Raw genomic sequence first — 21,365 nt, 5'->3', positions numbered from 1 at the left:
ACAGGCTGCCCAAAGAAGTGATGGAGTCACTGCCCCTAGAACTTTCCAAAAAAATAATAGATGTCACTCTGAGACATGTGGTCTACAGGAGTCACATTTATGGGGTGATTGGACTAGATTTTAGCCGTCTTTCAAACCTCAGTGATTCTACGATTTTGTGATTTTCTGTAAATTGTAATTAAAAACTTGTATGGTCTTTTTACATTCAATTCTTCTCCATTGATGCAGTCAAATACAGACGAAGTTTTGTGTCTAGTGTCTTCCATTAAAAGGTTAATAACAAGTGAGGGAAAAAAAACCAAACAACTATGTTCCTGTCCTTAAATATTGTTCTTCGTATGATGTCCTGATAACAGAAGAAATTGAGTCATAGACAAACATCTGGTAGGAACGAAGGGGTCTCCACATTTTTTTTTGTTTTGTTTTTTTCAAGATGAGCATTTTAGACTTATTTGTGTCTGAGCAATGCATTCTTTCTCATATCTTGCTTTCAATTTATTTTTTTACCAGAGACAGGAAGGGAGCAGTAAAATAGGAAATTGGGATGTTTAGAAAGAGTATACAAGGATTGCTACAAAATAGTTTTTAATTTGTTTAGATGGCTGAGGGGCTGCTATGTGTGTGATCTATCCTGTCCAGCTGAAGGGAATGCACAGACACTGTGCAGTCTGCTGGGGCTGCCCCTGCCCACTGCTGTCTTCCCAAAACCTCTGTTGATCACTTCATGTGAGGCCATTCCTATGGATGTTTCCTTCAGAATTTCTGGAAGACATTATCTCTACCATCTTTGTAGCTTGCACTTCCTATGCCTGTAAACAACCTGGGAAGCATGCTGGATTGCAGGGTTAGGTGATTTATATAACTGCCATTTACTCTGTCTCCCAGGTGCCTTTGTTCGCCTTGCTTTACCTGACCACCTTTTCTAAAAGTATTAATCCATTTTAAATCAGAGCATATAAAAATGCCACACAGATTTCAGCTGGAACATGGAAATTAGTAATGCTTTCAAAAATCTCAATGGTCTTTGCAATTGCTTTCACAGATCCTTGCACTGTGTTGTGGTTTGCCCATTAACTCTGAAGTTTTGTGTAAGAGTACAAAAGCAACAGTCTGCAGCTCAGATAGCATACCAGAAAATTGTTCCATGAATAGCTCAGATTTTAATATAGTAGAGAAACAATAGTACAGACTCCAGATAGTTTCATGATGTTACTCTGACAAGCTTAGTTTATATAATGTATTTCTTTATTGCTGTTTATCTCTGTTGGCCTGCCTTTGCTTGATGTGAAGAGTGGAAAAGCTGAAAATATAGAGATCTATATTTCATGATCTTACTCCTTGAACTATACCACTCTATGATTTGCACAAATTAGGGAAATGAGTGGTACATTGCTGTTTGTTTTACCCACGCAATATACAGCAATATCCAAATTGTTAGTGTACTCCCACTCTTCTCCACCAGCAGTTCCATACTAGCTTAGTTCACAGGCTAATGTAAAATGGCATTTTAAGGTTTATATAGTTCTGTTTCTATAACTAGTACTCATGTTTGTTGAATGAAGTAAAGAAAAAGCTTAGAGTGTGACATGTAAGAATATTTTGTTTCTGTACTTCTATAAATTTGACTCATGCAATCAATGTAAACCAGTACTGTAAGGAATCAGAGGAGTGTTACTTGCACGTCAATAGTAACCCAGTCAGAATGTACACTCTTCTTAGTGTGGTCTGCAAGTTTAAAGAGCTCTCATAACACAACCTGAAATTTGGAATACTCTGATATATTTGCACATAGGAAATTTTGCAATCTCTAACCAGGTTTAGTTTATTTTTTTTTTTCTTCTTCTATGGAGCTGTTATTTTGTTGACCAAATTTTTCTTCATGACATTTTTAAACACTTAAAATTCTCATTATGAACAAAACAGATGCCACTCCCTGCTGCCCCCACCATCTCCTTGAGAACTCCGTTACTCTGGAGATATGTGTTTCTTTATTAAATTAACTCATCATCGTGGTCTTGTTATTTCAACTGTGGGCTTAGCTGACCAACTTTCTATTTTGCATGAGAGAGTCATTAATCATTTGAAGAGGATTTGTATACATTCATTTGCTCAACATCTCATCTCTCACTTTACTCCCAAGTAAATTCAATAATGTTGCACGTGTTCTTTTGCTTTCCTTTGTGTAGTCAATAATATTAATTTAACCTCCTGCGTGTATGGTGGGTGGTTGGGAGTAACAAAACAAACCTTAGATTGCAGTGAGCCCCATGAAAATTTGTTCTGTTCTAGTTCTTCAGTATCTAATTATTTTGATTATCCCCTGTTGGTATGAAAAAAATCTGGTGAAGTACATGGTTTAATTCAGCCTGAGCTGCAGTTCACGTTCAAATGTTGTAGACTGCTGCGTATAAACTGCCTGTTACTTTCTGTTTTGTTAAGAATAGTTATTAACCTCCTACCTAACATTGTATATAGTCTCTGTATTATCCCCAAGCGTGGTTTGAGGAGACAGTACAGCTCTCAGGGAGAGCAGCTTTACATGCATGCCTTAGACTAAGAAGGGTCTGAGTTCAAGTTGCTTCTCATGCGAGATAGAGAGGATGCAGAGCTTGAGAAATATTTTTCTGCCTACTTGGAAGTAGGAATGAGGCACTTAAAGTGTGTGATTGCAGAAAGGCACACAGAAATCAGATATGTCCCCACTGATAATTAGATGCAGCCTTGAGGTTGTCATCAACCTGCCCGTGTCAGATGAGCTGAACATGCACAGAGCAACACAGATTTCTCTTTAAACTTTTCACCTTTTATCTTGTGAAATAACTTTTGTTTGTTCATTTGTGTAAATATCTGTGGCACCTTCTGAAATGTTTGGAATTTTTTTGATGTCACACACTGAACACCATTAATGGGGTATCTCATGATAAGCTGATTTTGATGCAATTCTGCCATTATCCTATTCTGTTGCAGAATATACTTTTACTGAATTATTTTATAGAAGTGGTTGATTTTACCTGTTCACTAGCTTGATGTGATCAACAGGGAGTTTAACAGAAATGAGGGAGTCCTGTGGTAAAGAAAACTGTATTAAATCTGAGAATTGGGTTTGTTTTTGTGTTTCTTTTATTTTGTCTTGTTTTTGTTTTAATCTTCACAGATACTCAAATAGTATAACTTGTGTAGAAAGGTCAGTCCCATACAACTGATTTCAGGAGCATTTGAGTTAGAAGACTTCAGAGAGGAGAAATCTGTGGACAATTGGCTTGCTTTATGCAATGCAAGCTTTTCTTCAGAATTGGATTCTGAGGGCAAATGTAACAAACTCTAAATTGTACTTCACGCACTTTTAAAATGTGCCAACAATCTTCAAAATACTGTTCAAGTTTTTAACATGCATAACCTTATACCCTGAGCATGGCCAGAAGAAGCCAGAAGTTAATCCTGTTGTAAAAATCACTCAGGTTTCATTTTTACTTTTTTTTTTTTTTTCATTCCCCAATTGCTGACCAGGAATGACTGCTGCTCCTTACTATCATCTTTTTAAAAACAGGTATAGAAAAGCAGAGATCTTAGAGCACCCTCCTCCCTGGGCATCCCAACAACATTGCAGGATGCCGTGTTTTTAAATTGCATTTTGATCTCATCTACATAAAAGGGGTTGTATTTTTAATCTGAAAATGAAATAGGACATAGTGAGGGTGTTCTTATGTTCTGGAGTACACTATTAATGTACTCAGGATTTACTGTATCTCTGTTTTCCTAGTCTGCCAAGGAGAGATCACCACTACTGCAGTGATGAAAATAATGGCAAGCTTGATACAGATGTGTTCACAAATGTTTCACCATCTGCAAGTGAAATGTACTCCTGTATTTTCCTTTGCTCTTGCACAGACTTTGTCCTTTTGAAAGGATTGCTCCTTTTTCTGAAGTGTGGCTTAAATAATGCCTGGAAGACTTTGTGTTTATTAGCAATAAAAGTGAGCCTCTGCTATCGGTGTACTTCTGAGATTGAGGCACTGGAGGAGCTCCCCATGTTCCTCTGCAGTGGGATGTGCTGTGGCTCCTCCCAGCAGCGTGGAGCCAGAGCAGCAGTGCTGGAGGGGGTGTCAGGTGTGCCCCAACCCCAGAAGGATTCCCGTCATTCTCACTCAGCAATATGTGCCACATGATAAGCCTTATCAAACACAGCCACACTGCTGTACTGGAGGATTTTCCAGGTTGGAGAATTTTGCCCTGTTACTGTTTCACGGTATTAAAGTATAAGCTTATTGGCAGGGAATAAGGCTTTCTGTGATTTGTGGTAATTATGCAGTTCTGAAACACTCAACCTTCACACACACACAGAATTGGCCATTTTTGTATTCCGGTTATAAGATGGTTGCAAGTTATGAAATTCTTAAAAGTGCTCTAGAAACGTTCAGGTAATTGCTTCCATGGTTCACTCTGACTCTGTCCAAGCATGATAACCAGCTCTGAAATTGCTCATCTGTGTAACTGCTGTCTTTTAACACCCATCCATGGACTTGAGAGAAAAGAGAAGGTGACAGAGTGGAGATTTGTTGGGCTGTATTGAAGAAAATATTCCTTGGAGGCTTTTATGTGTATGAAAATTAACACTCTGAACTCTTCTAGACAGAGTAAAAGCATTAGATCTCCAGGAAGTCTTGTGATGCAGAGGCTCCAAGTTCCAAGCTGAAAGTCTAATGAAGGGCATAAAGTGTTTCATCCTTCTTGCACTTATTAGCTTCAGGAGTGGCCAGTGAGTTTTTGCTGTCTTGTGACAAATAAAAAGTCTTGATAGATTTTACATAGGTCAGTTTGAGTTTATTAATCTTTAAAGAAAAGGAGACTCCATCTGAATAATGCAGTCAGTGGCTCTGTTGAACTTCAGCAGATCATTTAAAATAGCCATCATAATTACTTGCTATTTGCCATTTTCAGTGAATCAGTTAATTCTTACAAGACCTCTGAAACCTTGTTGCTTTATCAGTTTGCATGCTGGCATTAGTGAATTTTTACTAGAATAAAATGTTAATTATTTATCCCATTTAATACAGTTTTAATGGCGTAATCATGCTGGGAAGAAATGGACAGCCTGAGGAAAGGTCAGCTTAATCTGACTGTGTAGCAAAGTAGGCCGGTTGTTTTTGTGAGGATACAAGTAACATTTCTATACTCCTGCAATTAGAGACAGTGCCCTGGTCACAACATTTCAAATCTCGAGTGGTTTCTGAGCTTCGATGGTAAAGACATCACAAGTAATGAAAGAAATAGGCAGTGGAAGTTACTCCACAGAAGCAACTTAGAACTTCCATGGAGTAATCAGAAATGATAAAGATTATAGCATCCAACAAATGAAGGAGATGCTGGTTTTCTCACTTTTAAATGCTTTCTAAAATTCAGAGCAGATTTTATTACATGAGGCAGCTTGCTTTTGTGATCTTTTATGCTTTTTCAGTAAACATCAGACTGAGTACTTGAATAGAAGAGCTTTAATCGCACGCTTTAAAACAGAAATTCTCCTTAGTGGACAACTGTCAGAAGAGACTTTTTTGATCCAGGGAATGTAACGTGCATTGAGACGTCCTCCTCTTCATTAACACATGAGTATCAGAGTGGAGACCGCTGTCAGTGTGTATTGTGTAGTAGAGAGTCTCCCTCAGAAAAAATTACTCATTTCATTTTTTTATTTTTGTTTTTACATATCTGCCCTTCCAGAGAGAGCTTCTGCCTGTCAGTCTTGAGAAAAGACATTTTTCATCCTTTTACTTTTTACTTTCGGTAGTGCCTCTCGTGTTGAAAGTCTCATAAATATACAAATGTCTGTGACGTTTAATACTAATTTTCTTCTTCAGTTTCCTTAATATTTGTTCCTTTTCCATTTTCTCTATGTTTTGATGTTCACACAAATACCACAGACATTTCTTGATTTACTATCTTCTGGAGTCTTTGCCTTTACATGTATGATAAGTTTGCAGAAACACTGTAAAAATGACTCTTGCAGAGTTAAAAATTATCACTGTAACCCCAATACTGCTGTAGTTCTGAACCATCAGTGCAAGTCATTTCCCATAGCATTCTTACACCTTTCTCACTACTCTGTGTACAGAAGATTTGATGCTGTCTTGCAATAATAATTTCTGTATAATAGGAAAAAAATACATCATCCTAAAATTGTAAAATGCATTGTTTCATACCAGTACAAGCAAAGTCATTTTCATTTCGAAAAGCAAACCATCTGAAAAGTGTTTGTTGTTATGTGCCAGGTACTCCTTGATTCACAAAGGCAATTTGCATTGTATCTTTTAAATGAAACAGTAAAGATTTACATTTAACAAAATGCATCCTCTGTACAATGTTAACAGGTATTTATTTAATAACATATGCATCATGAGGCATTGATTTAAAATAAAATAAATATAATTGGAAGTAGAGAATGCTAGTCTTTTAAAAGTTTGTATAGATTTGGTGTTATGCATGTCAGTACATGTATATTTTAGTATTGTACCTAAATTACTTACGTATTGTCTCAGCAAAGTATCCATTACAATCAAGGTGCTCATTTAGTTTATTAGGCTGAACTGAGTGTCTAAACTGGAACAACTGCCAAGTTTCCTTATTGCCTTACTGGTCAGCTCTCACTTGCAGCCTAACCTTGAGGTTCTCTTTGCTTGCAACAACTCTTTCACTTCCACTTCTGACAGCTTTTGCAGGAGGTAATTTTTATCATGCTTATCCACGGTTTGTGGCAGTCATCCTCAGAAAGCAGCCTGCACTTTTCTTTGTATTGTAGCTGAGGCTGTCACGTGGTGATTTAGAAGAAAGCTTGCCTTTTCCAGTAATTCTGAGTGAACTTGTAAAATAATTTCTGATTGACCTCCTATCAGTCCCCCTGGCACCTACCTCCTGTGATTATTTCACTGTATGAGAGCAGCCCAGTGTTCTGCAGTCTGTGTCAGCAATATGATTCTTTGGGATGTCTCTCAAGTATACCCAGTCCCTTGCTGCAGAAGAGTGATCTTGCTTTGTGTGCTGGTTGAGCACTGCTGATCAGTATAGTTGCATGAGGAGAATTTCTTCACAAGGGTAAAAGAATAGAGGCACGTGGGAACTGAGATTCCCATTTCTCCTGGATTTTACGGCCTTGCTCTAAGTCTTGTTCATTACAGCACCGAGAGGATGTTCAAAATGTTTGACTGTGATGAGAGTGCTGTCAAGGGCCGTGCTTTTGAAAACAGAAACAAACAGAACAACGGAACACAGTGTGCTTGCCTAAATGCAAGTTTAAGTATTTATAAATATCAAAAATTCATATTCAGATCTTGAGATGTGCGCACTGCATTATGTGAGTGAAATTGCCTTTGAGCACTTTTTCTTCAGCTCATTACTAATTGCATGATTCTCCATATATGGTTAGTGTAAACTTATCTGCTGACCAACTCACAGCAAAGAGAAGATATGCTCCTAACATATACTATTGTTTTGTTATTTATTAGACAAATATCTTCTTGGCATGTAATACTGTGCACACTCAGAACTCACCAAGTTAAGGTTACATCAAAGATTGACCTCAATTGACAAGATTAAATTGAAGTCATTTTCTTTTAGAGCTTAGCAGGTAGAGTATTTGTGTTGTCAGCAAACAGGACTTTATCCTCTTTCCCTTGGGCATTATCTTAAATGTAGTGTCAGAATGTCAGATGGATTTGCTTCACTACTTTTTCTCCAATTTTTATTTTTAATTTTCCTTCTACTGCCTTTCAGCTGTCACATTCAATAATTTCCTTGGAAGCAAAATATCCAGTGTAAGCCACTGTGTAACAGCTCTGCCTACATGCTGAATTTTTTCAAAAGAAGTATTTTTGAGCTGTGCATATTACCTGGTGTTTCAGAACTTCCTGGACAGTCTGAAATCTATTATTTTTGTAGACTTCTCATTTGGGCAAAAGGGAGGGGAAGGGGTTATAATATTCTCCTGAGTTTTCATCCTTTGTCTGTATTAAAATATGGATGATTTTGTGCTACAGATTACCTCAAACATATACTCAGATAATATAATTGTATGTATGTTTATAGAACTGAAAAGAGAATACAGATTCGGACCAATTAATCAGTGAATACTGTATCAGTTAAAGAAACAATCTATTTTGAATGTACTTAATTGTGAAATTATAGGTTTAATTTATTTAAAATATAACGATTTTTAATACTTGGTTAGCCTTGGCTCTTACAGAACATGAAGGAAAATGTCTACTAATTAAATCCTTTGGAAAAGGAAATAACCAATATTCTGTAAAAGATTATTGCTGCGCTTTGCATGTAAAATATACTCTGACATTCTTATTTGAAATTATATTCATTACTATACTCAGTGCCAGCTTTTCATCCGGACTTAGTGTAATATGTATTATGTTATGGAAAAGCTATGCAGCTTACTTGCTTAGCATTGAATTGTTGTTTTAGCATACTGCATACAGTGTGGTTAATCGTCCCTGGTAAGCCTGGGTAGTAAACAGAGATGGAGAAAGCTTCTCCCAGACAGATAAAAGAACTGTATTTCTTGTATATTATCATGTTTCTTCATTTGCTTCATTTTGCTGTGAGGACTAAATGTATAAATGTGACATCCTCCCAGTGGTATTAAGTGAGTTTGGGATAATTCTTGTAATTAATGCATTAATTCCCAAAGTTAATGAAAAGAGAGCTTTAACCAAATTATATCTACAGTCTTTTCTTTATCAGTAATTGCAGAATTGCAGGGTAGGGGCATGGGCAGGACAACAACAACAGTAACAACACTCAAACAGATCACTGAAAATACTTTTTTTCCCCAGGAATTTAGGTTTAAGAAGTTGTATTATATTCATGGCATATATACAGCAGATTATTATCTGGCACTTCTCAGAATAAAATTCTTAGAGTAAAATAAGTTTAACATCAAAGGCTTAATCATGATAGATTTAATTAAGATTGATTTTCAAATATTGATGTGTTTGGTCCATTATATGTAGTTAGAGATAGGGGGAATATCAGGCTTGTCTGTATATTTCTCTTTCAAAGAAGGTGCTTAATATCTAACTATAGGATTTCTTTTTTTTTATTTTACTTTCATCTAAAATACCAACTATGTTTTGAACACTGTAAAAATTAAACTGAAAGAGATATGGAAAGTTTACCATTCAAGCCTCCATTTAAGATATCTATTATCAAGTCTTTTAATGGAAATGTACTGATTTTAAGATTTTTACCTAATTCTTAGTCAATAGAATGAGTTGCATATCACACTGAGAAGCAATGCTCATGAAATTCCTTTGAAGTTTTTGTAATTGCTGATCTGTCCTACCTTTGTAAATGATATCATATATTTATCCTTGTAAAAGCTTTATAGGTTATATGCAATCTATGATTTTATAGATTCATATTATTGACATTGATTTCCAATCAAATGGATAGCTAGGGCAGACACTGGGAATTAAATTAATGAGATTCTTCAAAGATGCTATATGTTGGTCTGTTTCAATTAAGAAATATATCATGAATATCGTTGCCAAGGGGTTTAAGGACATTTGGGAGGTTGGAAAGTGCTCTTCTCTGTTTGTTGCCTTCTAAGCTTGATAGAATTTCTTGTTCATCTGTTGTAAAAAAAAAATAATAATAATAAAAAAAATCAATAATTTTATCTACATTGCTTTTGCTTATCTGGTTATAGTTCTGTACAAAATAGGCCAAATACTCTCCAGGAATCTGTAAACAGTCAAGCAATAATTTCTAGTTCAAAATAAGTCTGCTAAGTTTATGCGTCCATGTTAGAGTATGCATGACATTACAAAACGTACAATGACGTGCATATGTAAGGCTCAGCACAAAGTGCATATTTTTCATTAGGAAATGTCAGTCAGCACACACTGAATAAGCAACAGCAGCTTGAGGAGACAAAGAACTATGAAAATTTGTTATCATTTGATAGTTAATATTCCTGTGAAGTAGAAATGCTTTTAGCCTGTCAGGGCCCAGGTTCTGCACTGATAGCAGTTCTTGAAATGATGAAAATAAGCTAAATGGAGAGATTTGCATTAGATAGCTATCCAGCAAATGATTCAAATATTGAGTACACTGTGTTAAAAATGCATACATCATTTATGATCAAGGTGTTATCTGGGCTGCCTATAACATTTTCAGGGCAGGCAGTGATCTGAGGTAATTACGGGGTTTCCATGAGATATACTGATAAACCTCTAATTGTTTTTGGACATATTCCTGTTTGAGAAGTACAGAGGGAATCTGAAAGGCGATGTATCTATCTTTTTATATTCCAAATGGAGATATGCTTAATCATTAATCAATGGATTCATAGATAAAGTGTTTGAACTTCCTTATATTTGTATATACTTATATTTTGTATATCCTTATATCTTTCTTATATTTGTATATGTAAATTTGATAGCAATTTCAGAATACTGAATGTGGGTTTCTGTTGCAGTATGAGTACTTCAATGCTGTGCTTATAAATGAAAGAGATGAAGAAGGGAACTATCTGGAGCTGGGAAAAGAGTTCATTCTAGTGCCAAATGACCACTTCAATAACTTGCCTGTAAATATCAGTCTGAGTGATGTCCAAGTACCAACAAATATGTATAATAAAGGTAAGATAAGAGTTGTTTCATTTCACTATTCTTAAGACCAAACATAAATTAAGATTTTTTTGCTTACAAACTGAAGCTTTTTATGAGTAGATTATTGTGTTCGTTTTACTGTTTGCAATTGTTCTGAAATCTCAGCAGAAGAATATTACAAGCATGCCACAGAACAAAATATTTTACCAAACTGTCAAAGTCAAACAAATGTATATATACTCAAACAAAAGAATTTGCGTATTAGACTTGTATGAATGCTCCCATACAATATGGCAGACTGTTTATTCTTACAAATTACTTTTCAGTTTCTTCAAATCACTTGAGTGGTTCTTACATCAATGCTTATCAGTTGCATTCTCTTTCCTATGAGCTAGCAGGTGGGAATAATTCTGTATTTGTATACATAGCTGATGTGAGTTCTCAGTTCTTATTTAGGGGTAATAAAATACACTTAAATTTCTACTACCCTATTTGTCATAGGTGCTACACAGCACATCATACTAAAACAAACAAACAAGCAAAAAAAAAACCAACCCAAAACTGCATTGGATGATATTTTTAGGAATGATGAACTTAGGCCTGAAATTGAGAAAAGAAATGCATGTGTGCTCATTTTCCTTTTGCTAGTTCCTTTTGATCAGGAAATAAATTTTGTAATTTTTATGGTGCCTTTGCAGCACTTTTCTAGTTTTTATGAAGCCAATAATAATAATAAAAGTAGAGCATAGACATTTCTAAAACATGTCTGCAGAGTATTTGTCAATAGAAAGCTGCCTAATCTTGTTATCTGGTTCCTCTTCCTTCTTTTAACTGTGCTAAAATACAGCTAAAAATACATTAAATGCTTTCCCTGTAATTCAGTCCAGGCTAGCAATTGTGGTAATTCATGCAAGGATATTGTGTGCCACAAATGGAATGAGTGGTAGTTCAGGTAGGTTGGGCTTGTAGAGGTGATTAAAATGGTAGTTTCTAAATGACAAGCCAAAAATTGTGCATGCCTTAAAAAGAATGTCTAAAATAGAGATTTCCAAATAACAAAGGTTCCTAGAGAGCATTGGAAAGGCTATAAAATGATCAATATGGAATACTTGTAAAAGATTTAGAAAATGTTTAAAGGTTCTAAAACTACCAAGTCATTTGTCTTGTGAAAGTGCCATTATTAGCATAATAGAGCCAGTCTATAAGTTATACATTTTAGAATTTTTATTTATGTGTATTACCGTCCTTATTAAATAAAATCAGGAAGGAAAAAAAAAAGAGAAGAAAGAATGGGGCAAAGGGACATATAATCAGGCAGGCATACTCTAGAGAAGCCAACTAGCTTGATGCTATGCATAGAATCCATTTTTATATGCTGATTAATTGCAGATAAGGGCAAAGTCAAAGGGTTTATTGCATCTTGTTTTGTCCTCTAATGTAGGATCTGCATTCAGAGATGTGGGAGATAGTGCTCTGTGATGATTCCTGTTTTCACTTCATCTAATTCAAACCATCCATGATCATTACTTTAAGCAACTGCAGAAACACATTTTTTATCATTTAAACGTATTCCAACTGCTGAAATCTGGTTTCATGCTGACATTTTCCATGCACGTGGACATGATGGTCCCAGTTTGAAGACTGAAAAAGTCTGGAAATTTTAGTCTTACTATAAAGAAGAGGTCTGTATACTTATATTTCTCATTGCCCATTTCTCAATTTCTGTAATGCAGTGGTGTGATAACAGTTTAATCAAATCCTAGCCTTAGGGCACAGGAGGTAGATATTTATATGTTTATAACCAATTATCTGAATATCTATTACTATAGAAATGTCTGTTTGTTTCCAAGTTATGTTCTAGTTTATGGAATTAATAGTCAAACCTCATCCAAAACTTATAGTTTAAAGCAGTGTGACCCTTTACGTTTTAAGGGCAGGACTCTCAAGTCAGCATAGAAAAGTGAACTTTATATTGGTAAGCTAATTCTAAACTTTGTTGGTTTTTCTTTTTTTTCTTTGTAGATTTTTTTTTTTTGTATTTTGTGTTTTTCAGTGTGTTCAGAGGATAGTCAGAGGATTGTTCAACCACAGAGTTGGAGTGTACCATAGTCCAAAAGGCTTCTAGAACTCAGTTATTTTAATTTAGATAGAAGATAATTAGAGCATTAACTTGATGATCTCTAATAAAATGTAAATCAAGCTGTTACCATTTTAAAAAATGGAATTGTTCTCAGTTAAAATATAAAGATATATATTTTTTCATTTTTATGAAGATAATCATTAAAGCAATTTACAGTGGTCTATGAAAAGGTTGAAGGGATTTTTTTTCTTCTGTCTAGAAGATCTTAATCAAGACCAGATTCTTTCTGTTTATTATTTAAATAATACATTGTCTAGAATTAGTTTAGGGAAAAACTTTGGCCTGGTCAGCTTGCGTGATCACGATCTACCACTTCCTGAAGGGGGGTTGTGGTGAGGAGGGGGTAGGCCTCTTCTCCCTGATAAGTAATGACAGGACAAGAGGGAATGGCCACAAGTTGCGCCAGGGAAGATTTAGATTAGACCTGAGGAAGCATTTCTTTTCTGAAAGAGTGGTCAGGCACTGGAATGGCCTGCCTAGGGAGGTGGTTGAGGCACCATCCCTAGCGCTGTTCAAGAAGCGTTTAGATGAGGTGCTAAAGGACTTAATTTAGTAGTTGGGTAGAGATAGTGATAGGAGGATGGTTGGACTAGATGATCTTATAGGTCCTTTCCAACCTTATGAACTTATGAACTTATGAACTTATGAACTTATGATCCTTTCCAGCTGTAGAATCACTAAACTGAATGCTCACAGTCTCTGACTAAGCTCTAATTGAGATTGGCTTAAAACCATGGGACATAAATACATTTGTGCTTATTTAAAAATCTTCTAGCTCTTTTAGTATCTGCCTAGAAAAGATTAAAAATATGAATAGTAACAAGGCTAAATAATTCATATTTTAAGGAAACCATCAACTTTAGACTCTGAAAATATAAAGAAAAAGTAAATTTCATGATGTGATGATGAAATCAAGAAAGCTCAAATGCCAGAAATATCACAGCTATGAAATTAAAATTTAACATGGAATTTTTGAAGGGAAAAATGAGCTGTAACAGAAAACTGCCAACTTGATTTGGAAGTGTATTTGTAACTTTGGTGCTGTCTTTGAGTACAGATTACATGGGCATTCTATAGGTATAGAAGAAAAAGAAAATCAGTCAATTTTTCTTTTCAGTACTTCTGAGTCTGACACTACTGTAAAATGTGAAGAGTTGGTCTTTCTACTGATGTGTCTTTGTGTGTTCTTATGCTGTTTGCTCCTCTGTCCTGTAAAGGCATGAGGCTCAGAAAACACAATTTTGACATTCTCATAATGACAATATACTGGAAGAGTTTGGTGAAAAAAAATTATTGGATGATTATTCTTTACAGATGAATTTATTCATATTATCCCAACATGGAGAGACCTCCCCTTGCTCAGAGCTGTTTCACAGCAAGGCTGGTGATTTGTTCAAATTGAACATTTTAATGACATCTACCTCCTTCATTTTTCCTGAAAATGAATGCTTCTGGTAATATTTTATTTTTGAAATATTAATATACTGGGATTCTAAATCTATCAGTGCATTCTGTTTCTCCACTCTGAGTGTATTAATTGCCAGTAGGCACAAGATTTGCAAGGCAGTATTCTTTTGAACAATAAATAAATAACTGAGATTAAGTAATACATTCTGTGATAACTCTTTTAGCAAATAGTAACCCCTTTTTCCATCCTGGAATTCATAAGTGGCAATAATCAGCTGTTTATAGACTTCTGAAAAAGCCAGGGTAAAGGTTCTTCAGCGAGTTAATCTGCTGTATCTTATAGCATTCATAGATGGAGGAGGAAGGGAGGAAAATTTAAAACAAAAATTTTCAGTTTTGTAAAGTGCACAGTCAATCTAAATCGCATTTGGACAGTGTATTACCAAGTCAAAAATCCAGGCATGAGGGCAAGTGTATATAAGGAGCTGCCCAATTGAGTTGCTGAGTTTTTTTTTTATTACTACTAATATTATTTAATAAAATTTATTTACATTGGTTATATATTATCACCAAAGCAAGTTTTCTCTCCCATACACTGTCAGATATTACTTTAGAGTTTAACAGTATAAATCTGTATCTTTGAACGTATCTTTCTACATATCAGTTGATGCATTTTAAACTGCAATTATGGAAGGGATTAATAAAAATTATCAGCTGTTTTAAGTTTACATAGTTTCAGCATTTGCTTATTTACTGTCTGAAATGCTAGCAGTGTGTTTAGAACAACCTGGGAATGTAATATATGTAAAATTAAAAAATGGATGGTTGGAATGTGGGTAGGCATTCTGGCATTCATCCATGAAGAACTTGGTTTCTGGCAATAGGGCTGCCACTAGCAAAAGAGTGGCATTCTGTAATGGATTTAGGTATGCAAAGTGATATTAACAGAAATCTTCAGAACACTCAAGTCCGATATTAATATTGTGAAAGTATGAATATAGAAGAAAAATACATCAGAATCTTATCTTTTGTTACCATAGGAATGAAGATAAACAATAGAATTTCAAACTAAGACTTTGTCCAAAATACATGGTGTATCTGAGCTGAAGAATGCATTCATTTATTATTTTTCTGAGTCTAGATCACATCATATTATTTCCTAAAGTTATGCTCAGTAATTACATAGTTTCTTCTATTGAGTTTATGCTCAACATGCTCAAAATTTTTTCCAGCTCTTGGAAGAGGTTTATAAACACCTGGCTAAATAATGTGATACTATTCCAACTATTTTCCCGAATCTTTTGAATTGCAGAAGATTGTAGGTGAAAATCAAAGCCAGAGTGGATTGTATCCTGATGACATATGCTTAGAAAATTCTAAAATATGGGACCTGTTGAAAAGTGAAACACAGTATAGTACTGTACCAGAGGTTACATGCATCAGGATCTCAGAAGCTCATGCTTTGCAAAAAACTTACAACATTTAAAAGGATGTTGATAAATATATTATCGTATTATCTTCTGAAATCAGCTCCCTAGGAACACTAACAGGACGCTGTTTAGACATATCAGAACAGGCACCTATCTGCCTGGAAGATTTGTTATTTTTCCATTTCTGCAAAATTACTTCAGTAGTCATTGAACATTCCTGATTTGAAATTGGAGAACATTATCAGAGCGTAGTGGAAATGCTAAGTCATGGTGATGGAGCACCTGGTGGGAAGGCAAGGCCAACCCATGGGAGCTCAGGTGCATGCAGTGTGATGTACCTGAGTAACTAGAAGTGGAGCCAGGTTCCACCCCTTCTTTGACCTCATTTAAGGGTTGGCAGAGGAGGTGAGGGCATCTCTTGCAGGAGATCCCTGCCTACCTGAGGCCTTCCAAAGGTAAGCAGTTTTTTTCCTTCATTTCTGTTTCTGCTGCATATGGGCTTGTTTTCATTTGCTGCAGCCAAAGGCTTTGCCACCCCACTATTTTTGCTGCAGTTTCCATCCCATTGTATCATTACACTGAGCAACTCTAGAGTCTAATAATTATTACTGGTTTATAAGGACTATGGATAAATCATGTTTTCTCAAGTGTTTGTTTTGTTTTTAAACCATCTTTAGTTGTTATTAGAGCTAGAATTTTGGATTTTAGTAACTCCTGTGTCTGCAGCCATTGGTTAGAACTGAAAGAGAGAGTTACATACCTAAGAATCATACTAATTAGATTGCTCTTACTAGTTTGTTTTTTCTTTTTTAATCAGTAAACAGGAACTGACTCAGATCTCTAGATAAAAATAAATACACTGAAAGGTGAAGTGATGCATGCAGGCCTTTTACAGTGGAAACAGTAACAAAACGAAATGGCTTATCACAGCTGGATGTGAAAAAACATTCTGACTTTGCTGAATTTCTGTTTAGTGTACATATACTCAATATAATCATTTCTTCACTGAAATTTAGATGTAGGGGGGACTTCTGCACCTGAACTTTTCCAATTATAAGAATACTATTTATTTCTGAATATGTTACATGTCATAAAACGTTCACAGTAGGTCTATTTCTGAATGTAATCTAGACTAAAATACCTCTCTCAAAGGAAGAAAACTTTCCTAAGTCTTCTTAGGAAGAAGGAGAAAAGGGATTATTAGGCGAAGTCTGTTTTGCTTTTCTGGTATGGTATCTACCCATGTTTTTCTTGAGATGGCACAAAGATTGAGCGTTCTTCAGACCTACTTTTGCAACAACAAGGTGAACTCACACAACTCATCATACAGACCTTTTCATTTGTTCTCTAAAAAGGAACAGTTTTTTTCCTGCCTACCAGAAAACCTGTTTTATACCCTGACATTTCATCTTCATTTTCGATTGGAACTAGGTCTAGCTTGAGCTTCTGTGCACTATGGACTATGTGAAAACTTTCTATTTTTTTTTTTTTTTTTTGAAAGATGAATACCTACAATGAAATTATCAACTGTCACAAGGTATAATTGGATGTTTGTTGTCAGCTCCAGCTTGCTGGGGATAAGAAATTCCTGCTCTCTGCCTCTTGTCCTTCCTGGGTATTACTGCCTCAGTTCAGACCGTCTGTCATAAGCTGTTCTGTAAGCTCTTCCCAAAGCTAGTTTAATTAATCAGTCAATATTTTTTTCTAGTAGAATGAAATTAGAAGCATTTTGACAAAACTAATTGGGGGTGACTGTGTGAATGCATCTACTACCTTTGGACAGTAGTTTCTGGGAGGCAGATGTGCCGATGCAGGTAAGCTAGGGAAAGCAGTGATCTCTGCTGGCGATCAGTTGCAGCCTGAGTAACATGGCTGACTTTGTGCTAAAGAGAAACAAGAGAAGACAAATAATTACGTTTGGCAGTAGAGAGGAAATAGGCTTACATAAGTTGATTTAAGCTGATGGGAGTTTTTCCTTTGTACTCATTTCTGGTTTACAGTATATAATCTTGTTTAACTCACTAAATTTTATAATGGAGAAATATTTCCTTCACCCTATTAACACAGCTGACAGTGGAATTAAATGCATTCTTCACCTTTGCAAGAAGAAAGAGTCCAAACTTACTACCCAGATAAGCAACGTATTTCCAACCTCTAAGTGCTCCTAATAATTTTTATTGTACCTTTGTGTACATCACTAGCCAGTGTCAAAGGAAATGACACAGGTACATCTGTGCTACATGGTGGAGAGTTGTGCGATCCATTAGCAGAATGGATCTTGGCACATACGTGTAATTTGTTGGAGTACTGCATGGAAATATGAACAAATATGGTTATATGAGCATGGTTCTGCAAAAAAAGTTACCAAGACCTGACCCTCAATAATTGTAATTTATTAAGGTACAGCACAAGGTTAATGTCTCTATTTTGCTTCACATCCAGAGACAGCTAGATTGCAGCTCTGCACTGTCCTCCTTCTGTACAGTGCATGACATATAGCTTTCAAGAGACATATTTTTGTACACCAATATTATAGTGCTTGCTTGTTTTCCCATAGTTTGCTTCCAGTGAGATTCCATTATGTAGCCTGAGGCACAATTTCTCATGTTAAACTCTGTGACCCTTACAATAGTTTTAGATGAGACTGGGTAATCTGGGACTCTTCAGCACAGCACTTCCCCACAAACAGTTATGTTCCATTGATTTCCAGGGTCTTAAAATCTAGTGCTTGCTAAACTACTGTGCTATGTGTGGGGAGATTGAAGGCTATGCTTAAAAGTTCTGTGGAACTGCCATCTATGTCTTTTAGCTTGGTCTTTTCATGTTTTAGTCCTACTGAACTTGTGGGGTGAATATTGCATGAATACTTAAATACTAGTCTTTCTAGACGCACATGAGCTGAAACACCTTACCTGTACAAATGAATAAGCTTGTTCTGAACAAATTCAGTCTTGGAAAATTTTCTTCCTTGTTTGATTTATAATGATATCTATTCAGATTAATTTGCATGTGAAAATGTCTGCTCTTAGCTCAATATAATTCCTTAGACTCTGGGAAGAGAATTGATTGCTGTCTTTGAAGTGCCCTAGGTGAAATGTTGATTGGCATGTGGAAAAGCAGGATGTAGGGGGAACACGCAAAAGGGGCATATTAACATGACTACGTACAGTAAAATCTACAGTAATTATTTTCTAAATGGCTTTCTGATCCAAGAAGGCACTTAAAAGTGCCTTCCTACTTGTTGCTCAAGCTGAATTAAAGTGTCAGTGCCTGGGCATGAGCAAATAGTTATTTAAATTTTTCCCTCTGTAGAGAGTTGATATCACTAACTGCCCTATCTAAGAGGCAAAAGACTGCTTCAGGGAGAAAGTGTGGTCTGTGCAGGAGGAAGGAAATGTGTTAGAATCAACTACCAATTTTAGTAATAATTTGTCAAAAGAAAATATAAAATAACCTCAGAAGTGTACAGTCTGGAAAGTTACTCTCCAGCTTTCATTTATAATAGAAATGGGATTAACACTATTTCAACTTACAGAGTACATTTTAAATTAAGGAGGTTACATGAGCTTCTAGCACACTCCTAACAATGATTTCTTTTTAATGTTGACATTATTTACTGTGCGTAGATTTTTCTTGTCATTTTTCTACGTGATCTGATATTTTATTACTGTCTTCCAGAAGAAAAATCTGATTTTTCTGACGTTCTGGGCCTCCAAAATAGGAGGTGTTACTTTAGAGCAATAAAGTAATCTGCACGTATTAGCTAATGGTGGTGACTCTTGAAAAACACTATTTTGCAGTTGAGGATTTTCCTTCTCAGGTTGTGTTATTGTGCTTTTTGTATCTGTTGTAATTTCCGTGGAAATCAGTAGGAGGTGTTACGTTTAGAGCGATCTACATACTTCACTGTTTCATGGTTAGACTGGGAAATGTATTTTAAGGGATGACCTTTCTTAAGGGAACAGCAGAACAGCTTGGTCATGAACATGTAAAAAAAAAAAAGGTTTCTCGAGTCCTACTTATTTGAGATATTTAAAAATCATACAAAAATATAAATAAAATGATGACCTTGGATTGCAGGTTGTTGAATATCTATTCAGGCATGTTCAGATATTGAAATAGCCTTAGTGCAAGATGTTGCTGAGTCTTTACTCACAGAGGGTAAGAATGACAACACAATAAGAACAACAGAAATTTGTGATCAACGTTAGTCAATCCAATAGATAATCTACTGCTTTGAAAAATAAGAGCAATACATTTTAACCTAGGGAAGTCTGTATGTCTGCCTTCTGTCTGTTGGACTTCCCATCCTCATCCTGTGGTGTAGCTGCAGTTTTGGTCTTTTTGAAGTACAGGAAGGGATTTTATTAGTGCTTTCCATAACTGCATAGTTTTTCTGTGATGCACGCTGAAGACTATGAATATTTTCAGGCATTTCTGTCAACATAGGATATGGTTTATGTCACCTAACAAACATTAAGAACATAAAGCAAGCTGTGTCTTCAGCACATTAGAAAAAATAAAGCTTAATGGATATAAATTACAAGTTCAATAATATGTAAACAATAAAAAAACCCACAAATCCTACCTTACTTAATGTAGCCAAAATGTGTTTTGTTTTTTTTTTTTTTTTCTGCCATTAATATCTCACTGAGGATAATTCTATGCCATTGCAATTGAAATACAGTTAAGTGTTAGCAACCCTTTTGAGTCTAACTGTAATCGTTCCTAACAAGTATGGGTTTATTAAAGTGATTAAAAGATATTTTACATGACGTGAAATTTTTTTGGGCTTCACTAATCTTAGAGACAAGACTAAATATCCTATTTTTTTTTTATGAACTCTACTCAGTTTTTATTACTGCTCTCATTATTTTCACAATTCAAGTTCCTTCCTCCTGGGGAGCCCTGATTTAGCATCCTCACGTGAATAAGTACATTTATTTACTTAATGTATTTTTTCCCCACTGGTTCATGATACACTTGTGCAAAAATAGGCTTTTTCTCTCAGAGCTTTGAGCATAGCACAATTATTTGTAAGATGTCTGTCCTGTCTTTAGTGCCTTTCTTTGTCTCTCTCATCCCCTATGATTTTATGGCTGTTGAAAGTAGAGGTTGTATCATGTGACATAAACCTTTGTTTAAAAGCTTTGTGCTTGCTGAGGATTATTATAGAAAGTAGACAAGCAGTTATTTCCATGCTCTCATATTATTTTCTGGGTTGCAGATGCTTTCTTCTAGCAGTTGTTTCTTCATTCTCTCTTGCAGTCTTATTACCTAATTGCATCACAAATTCTTAAAGAATCGATTTATAAAAAGTATGAATTCAATACAGCTTTGAATAATTTGGAACTCAGTATCTTTAAGAAGAAAAACATCTAGTGCAAGTCTAGTCTGTGCAAGTCTAGTCTGTGCTTCTCTGCCTTCCATGTTTACTTAATACTAAAAACATTGCAAAAGTAGATTTCAAACTCAGGCTTCACAAATTTTCTTCAAGTTTTCCTTGATCACTTTAAAGACTGTTAAAGAATATCATCTGTGTCAAATGACGTTTCCATTGCATGATTTTAACTGCATGTTAAAGGACAAGTTTAGGCACTTCAAGTCAATAAATACAGCCTATTACCAAAAGTTTTGATTGCATAGGAAAAAAAAAAATCTGCTGCATGCAATAGAGCCTCTCTAGAAGATATTGAAACATGATGAACCACAACCATTTTTTGATTAAGAGACTTTTTTTCAGCTTGCTTCTTAAAAAGAGCTATGAATATTGCTCAG

General features: G+C 35.5%; 1 protein-coding gene across 1 annotated transcript in view; it reads left to right on the top strand.

Moving 5' to 3' along the window:
• Positions 1-21,365, top strand: part of CACNA2D3 (calcium voltage-gated channel auxiliary subunit alpha2delta 3) — a 392,330-nt gene that overhangs the window by 145,041 nt on the left and 225,924 nt on the right. Inside the window, exon 5 of the mRNA XM_065749768.1 lies at positions 10,478-10,640. Within this exon, the coding sequence (XP_065605840.1) occupies positions 10,478-10,640 (163 nt within the window). The remainder of the gene's footprint in view (positions 1-10,477; positions 10,641-21,365) is intronic.

Source organism: Cyrtonyx montezumae, unplaced genomic scaffold, assembly GCF_038088225.1.
Source record: "Cyrtonyx montezumae isolate F1298 unplaced genomic scaffold, pur_monq_1.0 scaffold_6, whole genome shotgun sequence".
Classification (NCBI taxonomy): Eukaryota; Metazoa; Chordata; class Aves; order Galliformes; family Odontophoridae; genus Cyrtonyx; species Cyrtonyx montezumae.
Note: the sequence above shows the minus strand (reverse complement) of the source record. Positions and strands in the feature narration are given on the sequence as shown.